Raw genomic sequence first — 26041 nt, forward strand, 5'->3', positions numbered from 1 at the left:
TGCTGCTCTGTCTGTGTGGTGAGAACATTTGCATCCAAAGTGTCTCTTAAAGTTCAAGCGCTCGCACGAGGAAGCTTATATTAACTTTTAGTCCCAGCGCTGTCCGTCTCTGCTCCTCTGTCCGACTCATTCGACGGCAGCTCCTCTTGAGTCCCGCTCTGTACCTGCGCTTGTGTCCCCCCATTAGCGCACACCACGCTCCCCTCCGACTTGCTAAAGCTAAACAGTTTCCCCGGGCTAAATGTCCTATTGGGAGACTGCGACCTCTCCTGGTTGGATGAGGGAACTGTTGAACTGGCTGAGGAACTTGGACACGCCCCCGTTGCTGCTGTTGTTGTCGTCGACGCCACCGCTGGCTCTTTCTTCACTTCTGGAGATTTGAGAAACTTCAGAAACCCCGGTAGCTTAGCCTCACCTCCCGTCGGTGACTGGGCGGGAGACTTGGAGCCGCCCGATGAGAATTTGCCCTGCAGTGGGATAATCTGCTTTAGTTTCATGACGTTGTTGTTCCCCAGGAGGGAGCTGGGTCTCTTGGGCTTGTCTCCGGATTTGCCCCCTGCGCTCTTGTCGTGGTGGTGGGGGTGAGAGGGGTCGTTTCGGGGGCAGTCGGAGTCGTGGGCGCGGGCTTCGGCCTGGAGCTCCGCCTGCCGCTGAAGCTCCTCCTCCTCGCGCCGGCGTCGGAGTTGCTGCTGGAAGTGCTGCTGTGCCTGGAGCTCGTGTTTCTGGGAGGAAAGAAAAGAGAAGGTCAGGACTGGAAGATTATGTAGGAAAAGATGTAGCCAGAGGATGTAACTTTTTAAGCAAAAAATAGACTACAATAGAAGCGTTTTTTTTCATTTTGGTTGTGTTTGTTGCACTGAAAAACATGCATCCTTATTGTGAGCGGGCTTGCATCTACACAAACTGGACTTCTGCTTGTTTCCATGGAAATGTTGTTCCTTTGGGTATAATCTTCCACCATATGGCTTAAAACTGATTTATGTCAATGGAGAAAATTTCAAATTTCTTTGGCTGTGACTTTGCCTGAAAATTTTGCAGTTACAAATGAGTGTATAACCATATTAACTTTATGAGCATATCAAGGATTCTCATTGAATACTGCCCCCTGTCTTTCAGGTCCTGCTTATATAAATCTATCCATGAGTTTCAAAATGATGAGAAATTGTGAACACTGAATATTATATATATTCAGACTAAATATTTGAATGGTCAAAATGGCAGCTCAGCTTTAGGCTCAGTTTTATAAAGGCAACAGCCACACCTCAGCAGCACCACTGCTCCAGTAGTGGATTAAACAGGTACAAACTCAATCTACAAGATCATCAAGTTTGAGACATTATATGGAGTAATGTTTTTAAGAAATCCCTCCAAGGTAAAACAGTTAATACAAAATAACAGAATGGCAGCTATCCATGAATTTCAGGATGATGAAAACCTTGTTTCCATAGCAATGAACAATTACAAAATATTACATCTTTTGAATGGTCAAAAGTCGTCACAATATCACTTATGAACAAGAAGCTGAAGCCCATGATAGGTTCTAGTGTTAGATGGTGTTACCTTGAAGGCCTCCCTGCGCCGGTATTCCAGCTTGGCCATCTCGTCCGCCACCCAGCCCGGAATATCTGGGATGGCCACATGGATCACATACTTCAGCAGGATGGCAAAGTGCTGGAAGCAGAGGACATGGTTAGGATGAGGCATGGGAGGATATCAGTGGTCGAACACAACAAAGTAAAATTTTAGGTATCTGTACTTTACTTAAGTAGATTTTAAAGTGGATACTTTTAACATTTACCTGACTACATTTAAGAGCGGCAGATGTGGGTCTACAGGGGTGCAAAAGGGTGCACTGCAGGCGGGATAAATAATGACACTTAATATATTTTGCACCCCTTGACACTAAAAGTAGGGGTTTGTTTTTAACACAATTATAATTTGAGCAAACAAAAACATACAGATTAAAACAGCTTATTCAATTGTTTCCATTGAGAGGGTGTGTCCAAACTAGTAGTTGTGTATATGTATGTGTAATCCTTCATCCAAGTAGGTTCCATTGCAAAAGACATTTTATTTAATGAAGTAAACAAAACTTGTGAGTAAATACATTTCATCAGTCAAGACACTTCTTCAGTTCTTCAGGAAACTGGCCTTATACCTGTTTGATCACTCCAAAAACTTTTGTTCAGTTGACAGAATAAAATCCCTTTTGTTCAGTTTTATATTGTTATAAAAGATGCAAACAGAGATCACTTAAAATGGTTGTTTACACATTTCAAAGTAAAACATTATATAATTAGTAGCCCTGATGAAGACGCATGTCGAAACACGTTGGCATTAAAAAATAAATAATAACTACGCATATCCAAGTGCCTTGGATCTCCTCTTACATCTTGTAATAAAAAATTGTTTGTGTTGTTTGTAGTGAGGCATACCTCGAGCAGGACAATGGAGATGATGGTCATCTCAGGGCTGAGCCAGGGGAAGAGCCTCTGCAGCTGCCCACACTGACCAATCAGGTAACAGTTCACTATGATGGCGATCAGACCCATGGCCTCCATTGCTGTCTGCGCAACAACACAGAGGCACCAAGGGTTACACATCCACAGCTCCAAAAAAACATCTCACAGCCCATTTAACTGACACACAGGCAAAATGATTATTGATAAAAGTGCAGGACAAGTGAAGGTCACTTACTATCTATGATCAAACAACCTATATAAATGATGAGTACTTAGTAAAAATACAGATACTGTAGCAAAAAAATACTGAGGTAAAAGTATCACACGAAAAAATCTCCTTTGTAGTTTGGGATACATTTACCTTGAACATTTACCAGAACTTATGTTTATATCACGGCCCCCATCCTTAGATGAATTACCGTGTGTTATGTTATTACTTTGTGCAGGTGGAGCTGGATGATGCACTCCCGATGCGTGCGTCAAGGGCCCGACGTACTGCACCTTTAAAAGCTCGTGCATGTCAGAAGCTCGTGCTGGCTTACCCTGCTCCCAGTCGGTCACCTGCACGTCTCCTACTTCTTTTTGTTACCTTATTTCGCAATTCATTTGGGTTAATAAACACCTTATTTAATTGAATACTTGGTTTTGTGTATTTCCCATCATGGCTTGGAGCCGTGTTATGACATTTACATTTGAGTTTCACTATTTCATTGTTAAATCATATTTCTAGATTAACCATGTACTCAAATCAGGATAAATACTCTTACACTTTTAACCTACATAAGCAGTGTAAGAGATGCAATACCAAGGCAATAGGGCCCAAAAGTATTTCAAAAGCCAGATTAAAACATACTCTTGTCTTCAGCATGCTGGGTACTAGTACTAGTGTTTAAAAATTTCAAACTCCAATTCAGTACTAAGGAATATACTTAATGACAATGAAAACATTCTTTATTTAGACAACAGAATGTGATTTTCAACATTAAATCATAATACTTCCTTTTATATTACCATATGTAATCCCTCAGTCGTCCAGGTAGGTTCATAGTGGTCCATGGGTGTATACTAGTCTATATGTCTTATACCTGTTCTGATACAGCTCAAGATCATTCTAAAGATACTCTTGATACTATCTGGTTTTCCATACTTTTCACGGCTCTACTTGGTATTTTATTGGACATTTAACTTTTATGTTTAGCGCGGCAGAAACAGTTTTCTCTGCCGTAGTGTCGTACCTGCCACTGTCCGATGTTCTCCACCCTCTGTCCGAAGGGCCTCTGCAGCCCTGTACACAGTTTCAGGGCGTCAGAGCGAATCTCGATGATGTTGTTGATAAGCGCACACATGGCGGCCAGCGGGAATGCCGAGGAGAACAGGACCACGTACCCGAACTGGATGAACATCTCCTGGTAGTCCTGCAGTGTGTCCTGGGAACATGCAAAGGATCATTTCTGTCCTGATGATGTGATTTTTTTTTTGTATTGACACTTACTCAACTTGGGTATCTAGTTTCGATACTAGTTTTACTATCTGATTTTTGATACTTTTGACAACCCTAGTTCAGTCCCACCTCATATGTCTGCATGCAGCTCTCGATTTCGGCCTGGGTCAGGGTCACAGTTTTGGGCTCCTCTGGGGGATCCATCCAGGACTTCTTCTCTCCTCCTCTTTCCCCAGGGCTTTTCTTTTCTCCTTTGTCCCCTGTGTTTTTCCGTTTATGACAAGCTGGATCTGAAGTCTTTGACACTGTGGCATTCTCCTTGGTCTCCTGGAGGGGAGATAATTGCTGGGTTTTAGACATAGACTGTATAAAGTGGACTAAGGGAGTGTGACGTCACCCATAGCACTCAGCTCCAGTCAAATGAAGCTCATTGAGGCTAGCAGAGTTCCATATTTGGAATTCCGAACATGAGTATCATAGCAACTAAAGAGCCAATCAGGAGTGAGGTGGTTGAAGGAAACACCCCTTCCCGCCCGCATCGCTTAGCAAGGAACAGGCATGAGGAACAATGTCAATCAAACCTGTTAACAATACTAGGGGGCACAACCTCAGGGAAAAAAGGCGCGTCATTGGTCAGTTATTCATGTTGATCTTGATTTACAGACAAAATAGCTAAATAAAAACAGTAGGATATAGATCAGGTTAACACGAACATTTAAGACCAAAATGACAAGGCTCACTGGAGTAGTTACACAGAAAGGAGCAGTGTTTTTTCAATATAAACTGAATTGGAGCCAGAGCCGATGAGCCGGAAACTTGCCCACGTTCACTTCCTATTTGGAACATGGCAGCTAGCAGGCATAACCATGGGAACTAGGGGTGCTGCACCCTCTGCGGAAGAGGACATTGATGTTTTACGCTCAGGAAGTTAGACTGACTCTTGTGAGTCCGTGATATAACCAGTGACATTATATCCACATGTAGACGGCGAGTTTCATTATTTATCAAAATCTGAATTCCTTTAAAAAAACAAAAAACAAAACTGCACCCCCATCCAAAATTGTGTTCCCGTGGCTATGCTACTCGGCTAGCTATGTCCATTTATATATAAAGTATTCGGTCTCAGATCACCTCCCAACATTCTATAGGCCAATAATATTTAATACTGGTGTAATAAAAGAAGTTTACAACTCTAAGGTGACAATATTACTTGTTGTTAAGTTCTATCTGCATTCTGAGTAGTTATGAATAAGAGACTGATGTTTAAATCTCTGACCACAATGCAAATGGGAAATGGGTTTTTGCTCATAAAAAATGTATGACTAATCTCGCCACCCTAAGTGTAAACATACATTTCTGGTTTATTTTGTACTTCACAGATTGTTTCCTCTCACCTGAGCAGCCGCTTCACCATCACTGTCATCGTCACAGCTGTCAGACATACAGGCCGCGTCCATGGCCTCGTCCCCCAGGGTTGGACTGTCCTCCCTTGGCTCCTCCTCCGTGCCCCGCCCCTCTGCTCTGGAGGCCTGGTAGTCCACTCTCTCTGTGAAGCTCACCTTTCGGTTCTTCAGTGCGTTCTCCGTCAGGTCCCACTCCTCCTCCGACAGCCTGAACCCAGCCTTCAGTAGGAATATCATGATATCAAATTTTTGTGTCATGATTATTGTAAGGAAAAAACACCATGATTTAACAATGTAATGATTATTCACAGTTATTGACACCAAGTGAAATACTTAAAGGTCTTATATTACACAAAACTGACTCATGTGAGCTTTATTTTTACTCATTTAGTCATGTTATAATCCTATTACCTCTTCAAAAACATATCTAGTCTTGTCATTTAATGGTAGTTTTAAGGTCACCAGTTATTTTAAAGCTCAGTTGAACTCTTCTTTAGCTGTTACCTTTATTTTTTAATATTTTTGTTTTACCTGTTTACCTTGTTTTGTTCAACTCAGATTGTCAATAGAACAACTCCAATCGAGGACTCTAGTTTCAATGAGCTAAATGCTAAAACAATGTACTCATAAAATGATTCTCGTGAACTTGTATGGAGTTTAAAACATAGTGGAGCACTTCCTGTTTTAGCACAAGGTGGAGTATTTTCAATTTGAGAAAAGAACACAGCCTAAATATGCAGGATTTGTGTGTTAAACATGTGTAAATGAAACAAAACACAACTCCTGGGATGTTTCTGATGAAGAAACATTATAACATAATTCAGAAAACAGCTTAATAATCTTGACATCCCTACTTTCAGATCCCCACGGCGCTTTGGTATCTCGCTGTGGTTGACGCTGATGCCTTTGGGGCCCAGGAAGGAGTAGGCCGTGATGGAAGCCTGGGCCTTTCCTAGCACCAGGCGGCCGTACTTTAGCGCGATGGCCTGGAACAGCTCCCACAGCACTTTGGGGGTGAAGACGCCCAGCTTGTTCTGCTCGTACAGGTAGGGCTGCAGCACCTCCTTGATGTTCTGGAGAAACTGGCGGAAGATCAGGAGCGTGGCCAACATCTAGGACCATAGATATGAATGTGATATGGATGAGGCTCTGACCAAGAAACATGTTTGAGGAATTATTGGCCTTTTGGCGTATTTTTGTGTGCCTTTGATCTGGCATTTTAACTTTTTACTTAAAATATGAAAAACAGAACTAGTTAATTCTATATGCTTTGTAGTAGTGGTCCAAAGTTATTCCTCACTTACCTAATGCATTTTGAGTATCATAGTTATTCACTGCGATGAGTTTATAAGTGTTTTTCTCAACTCTCAGAGACCAGTGTGGAGTTTTGCCATGATAGTAAAGCTAATATACAATGTATTTGTACTGGGGCAAGACAAATGTTTGCACAAATACAAGGACGAAAATCAGGTACTGGCCCATAAAATAATAATGTATACAAAACAAGCATTGTTTTTGCATCAGTTGCATTCCCCATATGCAGATTTGGTATTAGCCTGTCATCTACAAGCAGCTGTGGGAATGAACCATAGGACAAAACTAAAGCTAGCCAAGCTAATATAAGCATGCAGTTGTAATGAACACAATTTGATGGCTGAAATGCTTGGAATGAGTCTGGCAGTGATTTATAGATTTATGAACAGCAACTTCTACCTGAGAAGCAACAATCCATGGAAAATTGAATGGAGTAATTTCTGAATGAAGCATGAATGAAGCAAAATGCTTGCTATATTTTTGAGGAAACAACATTGTAACTCAGTTAAAAGTTCAAACTATTCAATTTTGCATAACTGTCCTTTATCTTCTGTAGATACTAATCTTATAGTGAGTAGCTCTCCTGTCTATGCCCTTGTCCACATAGAAATGCATTAGTGTTATTTGTTATTTATGTGAGAACAGATTTTACACACGGCTCCCTCAGTCCTCTGAGCACTAAAACTTTCATGCTTCTATAAAAAGAGAGAGTGCAGAACCTCTTTGAGTCGCTCCATGTCTTTGAGGTAGAAGGCGATGTAGAAAAGGCTCAAATATGAGTTGATGAATTCAAACTGCAAAAGAAAGACAAGAGAGCTGGTTTGTACATAAATATAGTATAATATAATGATTTTACCAGAGCAGGAGCGGAATAGGAGAGGCTTACAAAAACCATCTTGATGATGAGATTGTTCTCGTAGGCACTCTGAAGTCTGTAGTTCTCTGCAGAAACACAAGACAATGAGAAACAGTTACAGTATGTATCTTAATGCCTCATCAGTACCAACCTTTCAACACTTTTATCAATGCCATATTGATCTACAGTTAGCTTCTAATTTAAAAAGCATTTGTAAAGCGTCTCAATACTTATTCATACAGGCACTAGTAGCTTTAGTATTAGCCGTTCATCATTAACTGATCAATGCAGCTACAGAAATGCAGTGCTCTACTTTTACTTTATGATTAGGTGTAAATGGTAAATTAAATGATCACAATTATATAGTGCTGTTCTACTTTAAAGCACTTAAAGAGTTTTACATCACGGAACCACTCACCCCCCCCCCCCCCCCCCCCCCCCCCACACACACACACTCAAACACCAGTGTGTGCAGACACACACTACCAACTGAGCTACTGTTGTCTCTTTTGTTTTAAAAGCCTTTAAAACAAAATCAGTCTGCTATCTATAGTAAAATATGTGCTCCAGCACCACTGATTTTCAGTTTTTCTCTCAAATGTACATGTCTATTTCCAACACAACTCCAAACTCCCTGTCTAACCCTCTCATACCCATGTCATTGAGCCAGTAGGCGATCTTCTTGTACACCTCATCACAGATGGTCACAGTGATGGCCAGCAGGATTTTGGGGATGAATCTGGTGATGCTCGGCAGCTCCTGGATCTCCATCACTACCTCCTGTGTGAACAAAAACATCAAACTTTAATGGACTCATTTTATATCAAGTGGAACTGGAAGAAGTCCCACAGCTATTTTTATACCAGTGTAATGAGCCTTACAAATGAGAGAGGAAGTGCTCAAAGGAGGCACAGTAAAATTTAGTTATATTTTTGGACCCTTTGAACTTACATTCAGTTTCACAGAAAACGCTAGAATTATGTTTCTGAATTAGCAGCATGATTGAATGATATTGTATTGAAGGAAGTTAAAGAACTGTAATCAGACTGGTTAAGATGTATGTACTTATGTTACATTGCATCACATCTTGGGACACTAAAATTATTTATGTATGAGAAAGAGGTCAAAGTCATTCTGGTCACGTAGCATCCAAAACCTCACTGTAGCTTACAGAAACCGTAAGTTATAAGACATGTTTTTTTATACCTGTAGCTCCAGACAGAGCAGCATAGCGAGGAAGACAAAGCAGAGGCAGAGGAGGCAGATGGGCAGGCTGACCAGCCACTGGAACAGCGCCCTCTTCCAGGGAGGGTAGTAAAACTCCTCACAGCCTGTGATGGGGCTGCAGCGTTTCACCCCCTGAAAACAACAACATTCTACTTTAGAATGTACTACATCTACATTTGTGTTTTTATTTATTTGTTTTAAAGGTCATGTTATAATGTTGTTACCTCCTTAAAAACAGACCTGGAGTTGTGTTTTTGTTTCCATTCACACATGTTTGAGTGACACTTTATTATTAGTCTGTCTACATCTCCAAAGCTCAAAATGCTCTGTTCCACCTTGTGATGTCATGAAGCGGGAGTTTCAAGTTAACAGCTCCTTTTACCTTTAGTTCAGTAAAGATTGGCATTTCCAGGCCTGAAATTATCCAAATGATTCTAGTGAAGGTGTATGGAGTTTAAAAACACAGTGGAGCACTTCCTGTATCACCACATGACATCATAAGGTGGAACAGAGTGTTTTCTGGTTGAGAGAAGAACTCAGCCTAAATATGCAGGGTTAGTGTGTTCAACATGAGGGAATGAAACAAAACACAACTCCAGGTCTGTTTTTGATGAGGAAACAACATTATGTCATTGATCAAAAATTAGTGTAAACTGGGCCCTTTAAGAGAGTTTTTGGTGACATCTACTGGCAAACTCACACTCCTCCTACACCAGCAAAAACCTTTCATTGTCCTTGAGCAGATTTTCAGTCAAGGCACATCACTTTTCTCACACATTCTGTGCTGAAAAAGTGTAGCGCCCAACGTGGGGCTCGAACCCACGACCCTGAGATTAAGAGTCTCATGCTCTACCGACTGAGCTAGCCGGGCTTGAAAAACGAGCTTCCTGTGAGTCTTTTCAAAGGGTCCCCCAGGGCCCCCTCCTCTCATTCCTTCTATTCATATCCTTCAGGAGAAGGGGAGCGGGGGAGGAGTGGGGGGCTGCCTCCACTCAGAGCAAGGGTGCAGGGCAGAGGTGAGTAGTAGTCACATCACACATTACACATTACATTTACTTATTTTTATTTTTATTTTTTTTAAGAAATTGTACTTTTCAGAGTAGTTTTCCAACAGCATACTTTACTCCTACTTGAGTAATATATTTATTGAAGTAGCAGTACTCTTACTTAAGTAAACATTTTGCTTTCTTTTCCCAATGGGTAAATCTACAAGTGACAAAAGCTTAATGCTGACAATGTGAAATCATTTGAACATTTGTGTTTCTTTCAATGCTCCTCATATGATATTTTTTTTTTCATTTTGTGCAGATTTTTGTGTCTTTGTACTTCTACTTGAGTAATACTACGCTGAGGTAATGTTACTCTTACTTGAGTACAATTTTTGGCTACTCCACCCACATCTGGTCCAGGGGTCAGAGAAAGAGTGACAGACAAAAAATGGAGATCTCATTTGTCTGTATTCATGGATGAGCCACTAAGGCTAAGTTTAAAGAGAGACGCTGCAATGAGCCAAAGTCTAGACCGACCAGCAGTAGGTCCATAAACTAGCAACAATAACTCAACATGGCAATCCCGGTTACTGGAGTCTGTATGTGTTGTTTTTTTGCAGAGAGCAAAGTGAACTACAGAGACCAGAATCCTTTGCTCTGGCTCTGTGCAGCACAACATGAAGAAATTTCTGAACGTCTAAACATCTCACTTTACATTTATACAGTTTATTTATAATATCTAAGTAACAAGATCTGCATGTCAGTAGTGTATTTCAGTTTCTGTGTGCTAGTTTGTAGTTGTTTAGTTATCTATTGAAGTGAAAATGCCCTAGAATAAAATATGCTAATTACAGTTTAAGATTTGGCAATTCCAAGTCACTGATATAAAAAAGGCAGTGTAATTTAAGTCTAATTTAGTTGCCGTTTTAATAAATACATTCTTGTGAGCTTTTAGCCATTTTAGAATTCTGTTACCTCCTCAAAAATATACCCAGAGTTGTGTTTTGTTTCATCCACATATGTTTGAATGATCCTGGTTTTCTCCAAAGCTCAAAATGCTCTATTTCACCTTGTGATGTCATTTAGTGGTAGTTTTCAAAATATCATCTACCGTTTACACAGTGGAGCACTTCCTGTAATACTGCATTAAATATGTGTGAATGAAGCAAAACTCCAGGTCTGTTGAAGAAACAACATTATAACATAGATCAATATGACCCATTTAACTGACCTGTGACCTTTATACATAACTACAAATTAAAAGTAGAATTAATTATCATGCGACTGAAATTCATAGGCAGTGCTCACCCTGAACTGTGGTCGCGGCTCCTCCAGGGACTCGGCGGGGGTGTCCAGGGTCCCCCACCTGTAGGCCAGCTCCGCCTCCCTCCTCTTCCACCTCTCTAGGAACAACGTGGCCCATACCACATTGAACAAGGCGAAGACCACGCAGCAGATGTCCTGGCTCGTCTGACAAGCAATAAGAAAAAATAAATAACCAAATTACTTTTTCATTCAGCAATTTATAACCAGTTAGTAAGTACTCAATTCTGGTACCTAAGTTAAAATACAGATAATTGAGTAAAAAGATACTCAAATAAAAGTAAAAGTATCACATGAAAAATTTTGAGATCTAATGAAGCGTCAAATGTAGTGATTTTGATACAGATTTGTGCTGAATTTTGTTCAACAGAAACAACTAAAGCAATAGTTTTTTTCTAGTTGTTTTTATATTTTTATATTTTTGTTTGCTCAAATTATTAATATGTTAAAAATAAGCCTTCAGCCATTTCAGCAGGTCAAACAATAACAAAAAAAAATACTTTTATTTTTCAGTCCAGTTAAAAAATGTAGTGGAGAAGAAAGTACAAATACTGCTCTCAAATGTAGTGAAATAAAAGTAAAAAGTATTCACTTTAAAACGTAAAGTACAGATACCTAAAATGTGTACGTAAGCAGAGTACTTTACTTCTTTTGCTTTGTAACGTTTCACCACTGACACAGAATCGTTTTATGTTTTAGTATCAACAATGTGAATGCGTTAAACTTTATCTAACCACCTAAGATGTTACGTTACGTGTTACGTGTCATATGTTCTATTGAGTTGCCTTGGATCAAATTGATAGAATCTGGGTTGCTGTTGTGAACCTACAGACCCACCACAACCATCAAATGATTTACACTGACATATTATTTATATAGACAAGGTAGATGAAATATTAAATCCAAGGACAAAACAACAATATGAACTGGCAGTGCAGGAATGGATTGATGCAATTAAATTAACTCATCATAGGAAAAGAAACATGATTACAGTATATAATAAAAATAAATCAACAAAACTATTTATTTATTTTGGAAAACATCAATTGTCACAGCTAATTTCAAATGTGATAATACAGGGGAATGGGTATTACGACAGAAGCTTCATTTAGGCAAGGCCACAGTACCATTTTTAGCTCAGAAAAGCTTACACGGACAAAGGGACACCTGGAAATACTGAAGTCTTTTCCTGCCGATTCTGCACTTACTGAACGTCATATACGCAAGCAACTGTCCGGAATGACCTAAACCGAAAAATTGAATTCTACTTCGTTTTACTAAACTCAAAAGTGTTGTTACGATACTGAGGACTTGATACTCAAGACCTATTCCAATACCACGATGACAATAAAACACTTTCTTTAGACAGTAGAATGTGATTTTTAACATTAAATGGTAGTACTTCTTTTATTTTCCCATGTGGTTTTATATCTGTGTAATCCCTCAGTGTCCAGGTATGTTCCATAGTGGTCCATGGTGTACACTAGTCTATGTGTCTTATACTTGTTCTGATACAGCTCAAGATCATTCTAAAGTTATTCAGGAAAGGTTCATTTCTGTCCTGTGAATTTGACTTTTTTAGTATTGATACCTGCTCAAATTAGTAGTTTTAGTAATGATCAATATCTGATTTTCTATACTTTTGACAACCCTAATATCCAACACTATACTAGGAATATATTCCAACTAGGGATGACATAAAAACAGCTTTTGTTGTTTAGATTGATATGTGCCCTGCTTTATGAAAAGACATTTAAAATTCAGTTCTTATTTTGGTTGTACTTTCGTACCTGGTCGGCCTCAGCCAGGATCCACAACAGGAAGCCGATGACGGCGGGGTACAGCATGGAGTTGGTGTAGAAGCCCAACCAGGCAAAATACATGGAGATCTTCACCCCAAAGTAATCACAGATGTCATCTAAAACAGACCACAGGAATTTAACACATATGATAGATTAAAGTATCATAGTTTTCCATTTGTTGGGTTAAACCAGACATGCCTACCTCTGATTCTGTAGTACATTTTCCATTTAATTTCCGCATCATAATAACAACCATAAAATGTAAAGTTGTAAAAAAATAAAAAATAAAAAAATAATATATATATATATATATATATATATATATATATATATATATATATATATATATATATATATATATATATATATATATATATATATATATATATATATATATATATATATATATATATATATATTAAAAACTTGATAAAAGGCTAAGTTAAAGAGGCTGGATATTTTTTTCCCCATGTAACAAAGTAAAATGAGTTTTGCCCTAGTACAGATAGGCCTATATTGTAAAAGTAGCTCTTAAGGTCAAAATGACACAGCCGTGTCACACAGTTTCATCTGGTGCACTGGTAGCGTGCTAGTTGTGGTTAGCATGGCTCTATGTTCCCATATTTTATGAGTTGTAGATTTATTACACTTAAGACTAGGATGATAAGAATGCATTAGGAACACCAAGGATAAATTTGGACTTTGATGTATACATTTTTTATTTATTTATTTTAGCATGAATTTACAATTTTACAAGAAGCATTGAGTTCATATCAGTGTTTAAATACATTAAATTACAAACTAAAATGTTTAAAACCACAATGCTCAAAAGGAGTAGGAAAAAGATATTTAAAATTAAGGTGTCCCCTGTTGTAATGACTAAAGTAGATTTATCCAGAATGATGCATATAGTTTAAACGTTTTACATGTACACTGCAACTACAGTTTTGAAATTAACTTAGATGATAAAAACCAGGTGCAGTGCCTTGTTGATGGGTCTTTACTACCATATAAATGATTTTATAGGTATAAGTGGTCTGTAAGTGTTATCCCAGGAGGCCGTACCTAAAGGCTGGCGCTCGCAGACCGCTTGGACCCAGGACGTCATGAGCTGGTTCAGGATCCTCTGCTCATGAAGCGGGAACATTTGGTGGATCACTCCTCTGGCCACAAGCTCTGGGACTGTTCAAAACATCCACAAATTTAGATTAGAAAACATTATATAATATTTACTGCAGAATGAGAATAAGACGATGATTTTGGTCACTGTCAAGTCAAAAGTGGCACGTACTGATTGGCTGTCCCTCCAGGAAGTTGATGTTGTGAAGCACCTCCCCCTGCTTCGCTCTGAGGTTGTCCAGCCAGTATTTGATGATGCTCTGACGTTCCTGAAAATAAAATAAAAAGACTGTGAGTTTAGCTAGTTAAATTAAAGATTCACTATGTAACTTTTCTAGTGGAGGGTCAGGTATCTGCTTGTCCACTTGAAATGTTATTGCTTTGCCGGGAATGTTCGATAATATGGCATTAAACACATTTATCTCCAGGGACGCAGGTAGGGGACTCCAGAAGGCCAAATCTGTGGAGAGGCGGATTTTTTAAGATATAAATCCCTGTCACAATAAATCCAGGATACACAATGCCATACTGTGGAACATTCTAAGCAAAACAATAACATCTTCAAGCATAGAGACAAACAAGAAAAGTTACACAGTGCAGCTACTCAGCTGGACAGTGTCAAAGGGTTAAATTTCATATATATTTTTTTATATGCGTCCCACCTCAACAATGGAATAGCTCCTTATTGTACTTGTTTTAAGGGGGAACTCCATACTGAGTATCAAACCTAAGACCTTCTTGCCCTGAGGCCTTAGTGCTTATCATGTTACAACCATGAACTGTAACCAAATACTCAGATATCAAGGTGTACACCAGTCAAAGCTTTCCATTTTGATTTTTATCCATTTACATAGTAGATTCTGAATAGAGGCATCAAAACTATAAACATGGCTATGAAAATGGAATGTAGTAAACAGAAAATAAAGTCAGAATAACTTAAAACTAGTTTAGATTTTTGCTTTTACCCTTTGTTTGATCACTGCTTTTGACATTTCTTGACCTTGACAAAGAGCAGCTGTGAAATGAAAACCATTTCAGAAAACTTCAGTGAGAGGAAAAGGAAAAGGAAAAGCGTTTGCAGCGCTGTCAACAAAGCAAAGGGTGCCTCTTGGGAGAAATTTTTATAAAAAATATTTGTTTAAAGGTGCACTATGTAACTTCAAAAGTGGAGGGTTGACTACTGCATGGTATGTTCCACAGTATGGCATTAAACATATCTGCCTTGCATATATTCAATTACAAGAGTTTTATGACTCAAAAATTCCTATTATGATTCTTATTATGCAAAGGCTTGCTTCTCCATAGATCTGGTCATTAACTTGCCCCCATTGTGATAACCACATTTATTTTCATACTGTGGAATAATCAAGGAAAAGTAGTAGAATCTCCATGGAGACAAGCAGGTGGCAGACTCTCCTCCAGAAAAGTTACACAGTACACATTTAACTTTTTTCTTCCCTACATAATTCCACACATCTTGCCTCATATATCTGATGTCTTCCGTATTAATAAAAAAGTATAAAATATCAAACGTAAAGAAAAAACAGCAGTGAGTGAGTGGGCGTCTTTGACTGGTGGTACATTTAGCTCCTCAGGGACAAAGAGAGTCATATTGATTGACTGATTGTGACCTGCGAGGTGAAGAAGCAGAGCTCACTGTCGATGTTCTCATAGATGTTGTCCTCGTCACAGGAGAAGCGCCTCATGCCTCCTCCAAACTGGGGCTTGACGGCCTTGTGCATGCCCATCTGCTCGGCCCCCCTCAGCAGGCTGATGACGGAGCACACATGAGCAACGGGATTAACGCAATGACGACACAGATGTTCAGCAGATTAAATACAGACACACACATCTATGGTTTACAGCAGGCGTCCTGGTCATGTTTTGTTATAGGCAAAAAAACGACTCATAGCAAACTGTATGTTGAATTGCTGAATAAAGTAAATATGGTTTAAACAGGATATATGTTGAGATTTGTAAACTTTATTTTCTCATAAAATTTTACTCTCCATTTTGACCCATTGAAAGCTGTATATTTTGTGAAATTAGGTCCTATCCATAGACCGTATATATAAATGGAAATAGCTAACCTGCTAGCCGTCTCCATCGACTCTGCCTCCAATTCACTTTGTACTGAGAAATTGTCACCGCTCTCTCTGTAATTGTTGCTGTCAGGCTCGTCATTTTGGTCTCGTATTAACTCTCTCTACATGATCCTACTATATTTTGTTTTTGTGTCTATAAATCATGATATGAAAATGAATAACAGGCGCCTTCTTTCCCAGAGGTCATTCCTACTAGCATTAGCAACAGGTTTGATTGACAGTGCCCGCTCCCTGCTAAACCAGCAGTGCGGGCGGGAACAGGCGTTACCTTCAACAGCGTCACACCAGATTGGCTCTTTGGTTGCTATGATACTGGAGCTGAACGTCACACTCACTTAGTCCACTTCTATTATACAGTCTATGGTGCTTTCACACAATGAAACTATTCAAATAAACAATATTACCCTGAGTTAATAGGTTTGGCAGGTCAAAATTAATACCAGAGTTAAATTAATTCCACAGTGGTCCCGAGTCGGTTGCATAGTTATTTTGGGTGTCCCCGTCTCCAGATATTGAGAATACCTGCACTAGAATGCATGTCTTGCTAAGGCAGCAAAAAGCAAGTACGACCCTGTCATCATCTATTTTGTCTCTGCTTGGCATAAAGTCAGTCAGTTCATGCAGATAAGTACAGTGTTTCTCTCCTTATCCAAGGCTGGCTGACATTGACATAAACATCGTTGGTTTAGTGGTCAGCTCCGTCTACCGACCCACAGGTTGGTAGTGCAATTCCAGCTCCCACAGATGAATGCTGCCATTGTGTCCTTGGGCAAGACTTTTAACCCCCCTCACCCCCGGTCTCTGTGTACACTGGTGTATGAATGTGTGAATGCATGAGATGTAAAGCGCTTTGAGCGGCTTAAAGGTGGAAAAGCGCTATGTAAAAATTTGACCATGGACCATTTTAAATAACATTAATTGACAGACTGGATTACAGTACAGTAGAAAGACCTACAGAAAACCTACAACCAACCAGCAACATCCTTCTGTTTCCATTTACAGCTGTGCAGCTATGTGTGCCTATGGCGTCCCATGGGGATGTGCCCTTGAAACATCCCCTTCACACCAGGGGAGAAAACTCTACAGTATCTGTTAATGCTGTTAAAAATCTATGCTGCACAATAATTGATCAGAAAAAAGAAAACGCAAAAAGGCTTTTAGGCACAGTTTAACTGCGCCACACCAGTCCATGCACCCTGTGTTGGCCATATTGATGTCATGTTTGCTCAGAAATTAGAGCTGAAGTACTTTTACCTGTTCTCCACTTAGTACATATACATTTAGTTATATCAGGAGAAAGACCAATGCTACAGTGCCTAACGTCTCAAAGACAGTGATGAATGGAAAGCTGAAGGTTTTATCTTATAGTCTTACTTCTCAAAGGAGGTGGTGATGAAGAAGGCGTTGGCCTGCGTGTGCTTGTGCTGTCGGACCTGGATGTTGACCTGAGGGACGCCCACTCGGATCTGATTCAACAACCACAGCAGCGTGTGGTCGTCAATACTATCTGCAACAGCAAAACATTCATGTTTATATTTGGCCAAACGAATAAGATGTGAATTGCTGTGTTTTGTTTATGTGTGATAATCTTTTTATGTGTCTGAAATGTTTTGTCTTGGGGTCTTTTTATGTCTGCGTTTGTTATTTGTGTGTGCTGGAAACTGATTCTTTTAGCAAGTAGAAATAAAGATACCTGAATCTGAATTGTACTATTTAATGACTAAAATGGATTTGACTTTTTAAACTTTGATAAACAAAGAGTGCATTTAGAGCCTTTTTTTTTTTTTACACCAGCAATCAACATAATTTGTTTCTGTTTGTGCAAATGGACTCTCTGCTTTATATGAACTTTTCCATCCTCTTTATCCAGCATTCTTTTGAGATCTATTTTACATTTGAGTGGTCACATGGACGACCAGTCAAAGGTTTGGGCCCACCTTCTCAGTAAATGTTTTTTTTCTTTGTTTACTACTTTCTACATTTTATATACACAAGAAGACATCAAATATATAAAGCAAGATGTACGAGATGATGTAGTAAAGAAAAAAAGTTCAGTGAGAATCTACAATGTAAATCATCCTAGAAACAAAAAAAAAAGTGTGTCCAAACTTTTGACGGGTAGTGCTTATAGTTTACATAAAGTAGTTGATGTGATTGTACCTGGGAAGGTCATGAGGATGTCACAGTTCTCGGTGGGCACCATCTTGAGCCAGGACTTGCGGGACATGATGTAATGCCGGGCCTGCAGCAGACGCTTCCCAAACAGTTTATCTGAACAGACATGAAAGCCACAGGGGGCTACAGTCACAAAGTCGGACATTTTTAACTAGAGCTAGACCTGTCATGATAACGCATTTTGAAGTGCGATATATTGCTGCGGAAAATATAGGCGATAAACGATAATACTGAAACTAATTTATGACACTGACACGAACGATTCAAGACCAAAGACAGACGCTTTGGAACAGCCTCCATCCAGTCTGAAAACGCACCTCTTCTCCCTGGCATTTAATACTAGCTAGACATAATACAGTTGTTTTTTTCCTATGTATCGTTGTGTTATCTGTGTATTTGTTTTTGTTGACTTTTATGTGAAACACTTTGGTCAAATGAAGTAGCTTTAAACGCGCTATAGAAATAAACTTGAATTGAACTGAATAATCTTAAATCCGCTTCAACCCTCTTGCCCCCAAAAGTTATTGTTCCATCAACATCTATTGAACGCGGAGTCGATATAGTAATTATCATGACAGGGCTACTATCAGCGCTAACTCACAGAACAGAGAAGAACTTGTTTAAAACGTTAGCTAGAAATGTGTCACTTGTGTCACAAATGTGATAGCAGCTTTTTTCCTCACCTGTAAGAAACTATCAACTTTAATGTATCGACCAAAAAGCGATGACTGTTTATTATATGAATATTAACCATTTGAACCAGCAAGAACAAAAAAACAAAAATCACAATAAACAGCAGGTTAAAAAGTAGACATCCAATTAGCTTAAGCTCATATTAGCCTCAACTGTGCAGGTAAGAAGCAAAGAGGCAGGTCAAATCACCTAATATTGCCCTAAACACCAACTATTCCTTGCTTACGCTACCTTATGCATTTCGACCATCCTAATTATTCACCACGATGAGTTTATAAGCACTTTCCACAACTCTCAGAGCCTCAAGAGCTGCTTATACAATATGTCTGGACTGGGGCTAAACTAGTGGTGAATGAAAGATACCGAGGTAAAAAGTTGCTCAAGTAAAAGTATCACATGAAAAAAATGTACATAAGAAAAAGTATTATAGTACCCGTTTAAAAATGTACTTTAAGAGTAAAAAGTAAAAGTATTTCACACAAGTGTCAGGGTAACAGTGATATTGTTTCAAAATGATACAGATTTTGCTCAACAGTAACAATACAGACCAAGTTCTTAGTTTTTCTCATGAAATTTGCATATTTATTTTTGTTTGCTCAAAGTCGAAGCTTGTACACAAAAACTTTAGTCAGAATGTTACCACAAACATGGTAAAAATAACTCCTCAAATCATATGAAAAGTACTTTTTAGTTTTCAGCCCAGTTAAAAAGTGTAGTGGAGCAGAAAGTACAGATACTGCTCTCAAATGTAGGGAAGTAAAAAGTTTCCACTGTAAAATGTACTTAAACAAAGTACAGATACCTAAAAATTCTAAAGTACAGTACTTTACTACTTGCACTTCGCTCACTAGGCAAGACACATGTTGTTTAAATACATGGGAAAAATTGGGTTCAGGGCAAATTAACTGCTTAAACTACTGTTAGCTTCAGCACACAAGCTAGGAACTACAACGACAAAGCAACTGCTAACTTTTTTCAACTGCACAGAGGCCTGAGTTAGCGAAAGTGCTGCTAGTACTCAGGGACATTTTACTGAAAGAATCCAAATATAAAAGCTTCACGGAGGCAATCTGAGCAACTTCACTGACTGTGTTCTGCCAAAAAAAGACTTCTGAATACAGCTTCAAAACGAGCGACATGGCAACAGGCCTGGTCTCGCTAACACTTGTATTACATCGACTCATTGTCAGATTTGGAGTTGTGTTCGCAGTGCTAGTTTCTTCCTGTTTCTCTCACACATGGGGAGTTTGTGGACGCTGACCAAGTCTCACTGTCTGTGTCACAAAGAAATGGTCTTTTTACAGTTCACACTAGTTTTCTTCAACGTGGACATAATAAAACTATAGCCTATATGTGGAGTAGGCTACAGCACTAGGTGAGTGATATTGCAATCCTTAAATATACTTAAGGTTATGCTCAGGTACAAGTCATTTAGTGGCCTTCTAGTCCGAGATGAGTACGAAATAAGTCCATACGTCTCCCAGTGCAAGTCCAACTAGTCCAAGTCCACGGCCTTTAAATAAAGTTTTGACTATCAGACTATTTTACCATCAGACTCTAAATTATTCACGGTTAAAAAAGGTCAAACCAGCTCAGATTATGTGATAAAACTGCCGACAAAACTAAATCTATCCCATATGAGCTTGCTATTAGTTGCAGACTATTATTTTGAAATATGAACAGTTTAGATTGGTCGTTTTAATGAAGAGGCAGGAGGCCATTACGATTATTGATGCACCGGTCCCATACTGGTATCAGATATCAGCGCCAATACTGACAAAACTCACTGGATCGGATATGGGCCTCCAAATATCAGTTCAGCTGATTTACTGGTTGGACATGTAAACTGATGTAGTGAGATTTACTTTTCGTAGTTGACCCAGAAAGTCTCATAATAATGTTTGAATTTTTATTTATACAAAGTTATTCTGTAGTTACTTAACACATTTGTTTTCTTTTGTCACTCGATTCTGCTTATAGGCCAAAGTGACAATGATTATTAAGACACTTGTAGTTGTTGTGTTTTATAGTTTAGTTGGTTATTTTCCTGTAGATATTTTAACTCAGTTTGTTAACTTATCTTTTACATTTCTGTTAATTAAATCACAACTTTATTTTACAATTTTTTTCTGTTTTTTGTTACCTCCCTGACCCTGGCCAAGCTGGGTCATAACACCATAATCACTATATAACATGATTGTCTTTACAAACAGCATCATTCACCGCTGGAAGAGTTGTAGGTTTGAGGAAAACAGACTCCCCCCTTCTGTTGGTCATTAATTGCTGTCATAAACTTTCGCTTATGACAGTGCCCTCAGTTCTTTTAAATGGTTTTAATAAAAAGGCTATGAATGTGCAGTATATCACAGATCCCAGGAGGCCCGATGGCTAATACAGACATCCATCACCCGTTTCATTGCAGCCAGTGAAGGTGAAGCCAGTATAGTGCTCCTATCACATCAGGTGGGGTTTGTCCTTGTAAAAATATGAGCCAGAGACCTTCCGTTTAGGACTGCGTCATTAATCGCAATTAAACTGAAATCGTAATTTGCATGGACGCAATTAGCAAATCAAAAACGCTGCAGTTTTTGAAGTACCATCATTTCCTCTACATCCTGTCTTATTCTGCATAAAAACGGCTAACCTTGTAATTTAGATCTGTACAAACATGTTCTGAAATGTCTTGTATTAGTTTGTCAGTTCAGATTTCAGTCTTTTTGTCAATTCTTCTGGACACGTTTAAATTGTACTTTGAACAGGATCACATTATTAAGACATAAATCGCAAAATCTAATGGCAATTCATATATTTTTTTCCCCAAATCATTCTTGTCTGAGCAGCCAGTCCCTGATATACAGAATAAATACAGAATGGTCTAGAATCGGACCAACGAGCGTCAAAAACCCCTGTCCTAACCATAGACTGTATAAAGAAGTGGATTAATTGAATGTGACGTCAACCATAGCGTTCGACTCCAGTCAAATGAAGTTCATCGAGGCTAGAGCAGTTACAGGGGCCAATTTGGAGCCGAGTTCTATATTTGGAATTCTGACCACGAGTATCATAGCAACGAAAGAGCCAATCCACATTCATTTATATATACAGTCTATGATCCTGACTAATTTGTATCACGTGTTTCTAAAAGCAGAAGACGTCTCCTCTCGAAAATTCTTGTATGATTCAGGACAAAATATACAACTTTTACCTGAGTCTGGTGCTTCTATTGTGGATTCTGCAGACATCTGCTCTGTTTTTCAGTCCTATGTGTAGTTTTGAAATGTGTTTATTTTAACACGACTCTCTGATTGGTTATTCCGCCTGTCAGCCCTCACCCTCTGGAATCATGGAGACAGGATACACTTCCAGATTCACTCGTCTTTGTAAAGTTTTGTCAAAGTCGTTTTGGGTCAGCCCTACCTACCAGGATGCTCTTCACTTCCTAGTCTGCCCTGTTAACATTGTATTTGCATAGTGGAATAACTTGGGTCTGTCAAATATTGTCTTAAGCATTTAGCCATAAAGAGCACATGGCTGTTTGTATGTTCGGCCTCTTTGTTTTAAGTGTATAGCGAGGTGCTGTTTGCCAACTAAAGGTCGGAGAGTCATATAAACTCATATGTTTAGCCTACACAAAATATGTCACGGTAATACAAGCTCAGTAATCCTTTGTCCTTTATTATTATGAGTAATGGGAAGTATTTAGTTACACAATACTGAATAAATTATAACGTAAAAATACAATACAGGATTAAAAACAGCTTCATGTTTGTTTCACTGGTTGTTCTGCATTTCCTATCGTGGATTAGAGAAGAAATAATCACACATGCACACGCTATAGGAACGACGCTTTCCATTTTTCTCAAGCGTAAATTGTGTGATCAGTTACCGCCATGTATTCCTTTGATTTTAGAAAGTGACTGTAATCTGAACACCGCCAAATGAAAAAGTAACTGTACCAGAATACAGGTACTCACTATTATTATTCTGAATGCCTATTTTCGTTACATGTATTTAATTACTTCCCAACACCGGTCATTATTGTGGTTTATGGGATGGGCTAAATTACTGTTGTTCGTTTTGAGATACATTTATTTTGTGATATAATATGATAGCGGATCATGATAATAACTATATCGACTTCAATCAATATATTTTGGGGATCAGTATTTATCGTGAGTACTTTTTCTTTGTAAAAAGGGAGAGATTTGTGGTATTTTGGTTGCAATACAATAAGATTTGCGCTGTAAAGGGTTGAAAAAGTGACTTCTGTGGCTCATTATTGGTTTGTTCTGCTGTTTATTTGTTGCAGCGCAGGTCTTTTAATGATACTGTCTATTTTAAATGGTTTACTGGGATTATCTTGCATTATTGTTATTGTGTCAGTGGCATAAAGTAGTTTCAATATTATCATTTATCGCTGTATAATGTTGTTATAAATCGAGCTTCAAAATGTGTTATTGTGACAGGTCTATGTGGTAGTGTAAGATAATGGATCATTTTTTACCAATAAATGATCCGACTTAATTTTTAGATATGCCTTGTAATGGTGTTTGTGCCATCACCTCAAAAAATGAAATTATACTGACATTCATTAAAAAATGTCTAAAATAGACTGATCTTTCGGTGCACATAAATGCTACAGTTGAGTAGGCCCCAGCTGCCAGCGTTGCTACACTATATTTTTCAAACATTCATAAGTTTCACTATCTGATCAGAGGAAATGAGCCGACCACAATGAGTGAAAAAAACTGTCAGTGAGTGTAAAATGTAATGTTAAAAAAACACTGAACAATTTGGCAAAAAAACTGAACTGCAATTTTTCTGACAAACATTATGATTGTGATTTTAATGATGTGATTCTGTTCAAATTTCACATTTTAAACGTGTCCAGAAGAACTGACAGAAAGACTGAAATCTGAACTGACAAACTAATACAAGAATCACATTTCAGAGCATGTTTGTACAGATACAATGATTTTAAGCAGAATAAGACAGAATATTCTGTTGTCTTGTCAGATCTCAGAAGATAAGCAAAAACTGTCGTTGTGTCCTCAGGCAAGACACTTGGTGTGTCTTGCCTGAGGACACAATGACACTGTTGAGTGGTGGTCTCAGGGTCGACTGGCAGCTTTGTTTCCGTCAGTCTGCCACAGGGCAGCTGTGGTTACAATAGTAGCTTACCACCAGCGAGTGTGGAGTAAATGAATAATGCACAAAATTGTAAAGCGACTTTGAGCGTCTGGAAAAGCGTTATGTAAGACTAATACTTTATTATTATTATTATTATATGCCCATGGACCACGATGTAACTATGGCTGAGAGATAACGCAGATATGAGGCCACATGGGAATATAAAATAAATACTATTATTTAATGTTGAAAATCACATTCTATTGTCTAAATAAAGAGTGTTTTATTATCATCATGGTATTGGAATCTGAATTGAGTATCAAGTTCCTTAGTATCAAAACTGAGTTGAAAATGTTAGAATTGAGACAGCTCTATAAGCAGCAGCACCAGCAGCAGTCATCTGACGGCCCGCCTTTGTGTCATTGAGCAGGTGTATATCTACCTCTTGATGTGCTGTAACTTGTCAACTTGTCAATTGCCTTCAAGCAGCTGACCTAACTGCCTTTGGGGTGGTAGTTATTGTTTTTAACTTGATTTAACATATTTAGACGTCATATTATTAGGCTATAATGAGCATGAGCCTCTTGCTGTGGAAGTGGTCAGTAGTACTCTGTGTGTAACATGGAAGTCGAGGGTTCAATTCTCACGTGGCAAACACCCCCAGGGAGAGCAGCTGCCAGGAATAACTTACTGTACTATAGTGTACACACTGTGACTTTTTGTGACTCGAGTTAGCTCGAAGGGAGTTAAAATACTGGTCTACTTCAGCCAATATCATTTTAAAACATAATAACTTTACTTAATTAAAAAGCTGCACTATGTAACTTTTGGGGTCCACTGCCTGCTGGTCTCTATAGTGAGGTTGTTATGTCACCTGGAACACTGCATAATATGACACTAAACTTTCAGTGTATCTCCACGAAGACAAGCAGTTAACGCAACCAGGCTAAGTTACAGATCTGATCTACGGAGCGGCCACCCTGGTCTTAGTAAGAATGCACGTTTTTCAGGACAATAATAACACCTGTATTTGAATAAAAGCTTGATATAGAGGTTTAATGCTACAGCCTGGGCCAAAACACAAACAAGTGACGGGACTGCCTACCTGAAAAGTTCCACAGTAAACCTTTAAATCACACCATGTAATAAAAAGCTGCTAATTCAATAAATGTCCTTTGCTATATGAATGTGTCATGGGTATTAAGATAAGTGAGGGTTGTTTTAAAGTTGCTGTAAACTTATTTCATTCTAATGTGGGCTTATATGACATTTGCAGGTTACATTTTTGACATTTATATCTTTCTTTGAACAGGCTGCCATCCATTGCGCACTGCTCCTATAATAATTGTCATACATAACGCATGCAATCACTCAGAATAACGAGGCTTGAGCTGTGCCACATTAAAAACACCGCCGCATTCTCGTTTCAAAGTGCTCTCGGTCACATCCCGTCACCGTCCCGGGAGCAAACGTGCCCTTGTCCACCTGCGCACCGTGCACCAAGACGCATACGTGACGCACACTTTGTTTAACTCCACGTTCGTTAGCATACTTGCATTTTTTGGGTGGTTTTTTTTTGGTCTGAAAACGCGAAAAACACTGGAGGAGAGCTTATTAATGAATGCAGAGGTGCTGGGAACGCCACTACACCGGGCCTGGCAGCGTCGGAATGCGTAAAGCTCACGTTAACCGCGCATAACCGTAGCGATACGTGTTTAAATTGTTGTTGCTAATTGTTATAACGGTCATGTATGCTGCTAATGTTTTGGTGTGTTCACGCGGGCATGCTGCACGTCGGTATGTTTGGCGTGGACTTACCGAGCACGCCGTACGATGCCGAGGACGTCTGCGGGGCTCTCTGCTGCTGCTGCTGGCTACTGCTGTCCGGTTGCTCACTTGGCACCGTCCTGGAAGTGTCCATCCTGCCCGCTGCCCCCTCCGTGTCGTCTTCCGCGGAGCTCGTGCTGGTGCCGTTGCTGGTGATGTCGCCGTCCGTCTGCAT

At 39.1% G+C, this 26041-nt stretch overlaps 1 protein-coding gene and 1 non-coding gene across 2 annotated transcripts; both read right to left on the bottom strand.

Annotated features, from left to right (window-relative positions):
- LOC117385594 (anoctamin-8) lies at positions 1-26041 on the bottom strand. Its single transcript, XM_055228622.1, has 19 exons — positions 25858-26041; positions 18202-18312; positions 17416-17548; positions 15568-15706; positions 14109-14205; positions 13883-13999; positions 12806-12933; positions 11001-11162; positions 8683-8835; positions 8130-8256; positions 7507-7562; positions 7340-7414; positions 6161-6418; positions 5298-5525; positions 4033-4230; positions 3698-3889; positions 2436-2567; positions 1561-1671; positions 1-722 (listed from the first exon to the last, which is right to left on the bottom strand). Exons 1-19 carry the CDS (start codon positions 26039-26041, stop codon positions 81-83), a joined length of 3243 nt encoding a protein of 1080 aa, XP_055084597.1. The 3' UTR covers positions 1-80.
- On the bottom strand, positions 9502-9574 carry trnak-cuu (transfer RNA lysine (anticodon CUU)). Its single transcript has one exon. It is a non-coding gene; the product is annotated as a tRNA-Lys (tRNA).

This window comes from Periophthalmus magnuspinnatus, chromosome 17, assembly GCF_009829125.3.
Source record: "Periophthalmus magnuspinnatus isolate fPerMag1 chromosome 17, fPerMag1.2.pri, whole genome shotgun sequence".
Lineage (NCBI taxonomy): Eukaryota > Metazoa > Chordata > Actinopteri > Gobiiformes > Gobiidae > Periophthalmus > Periophthalmus magnuspinnatus.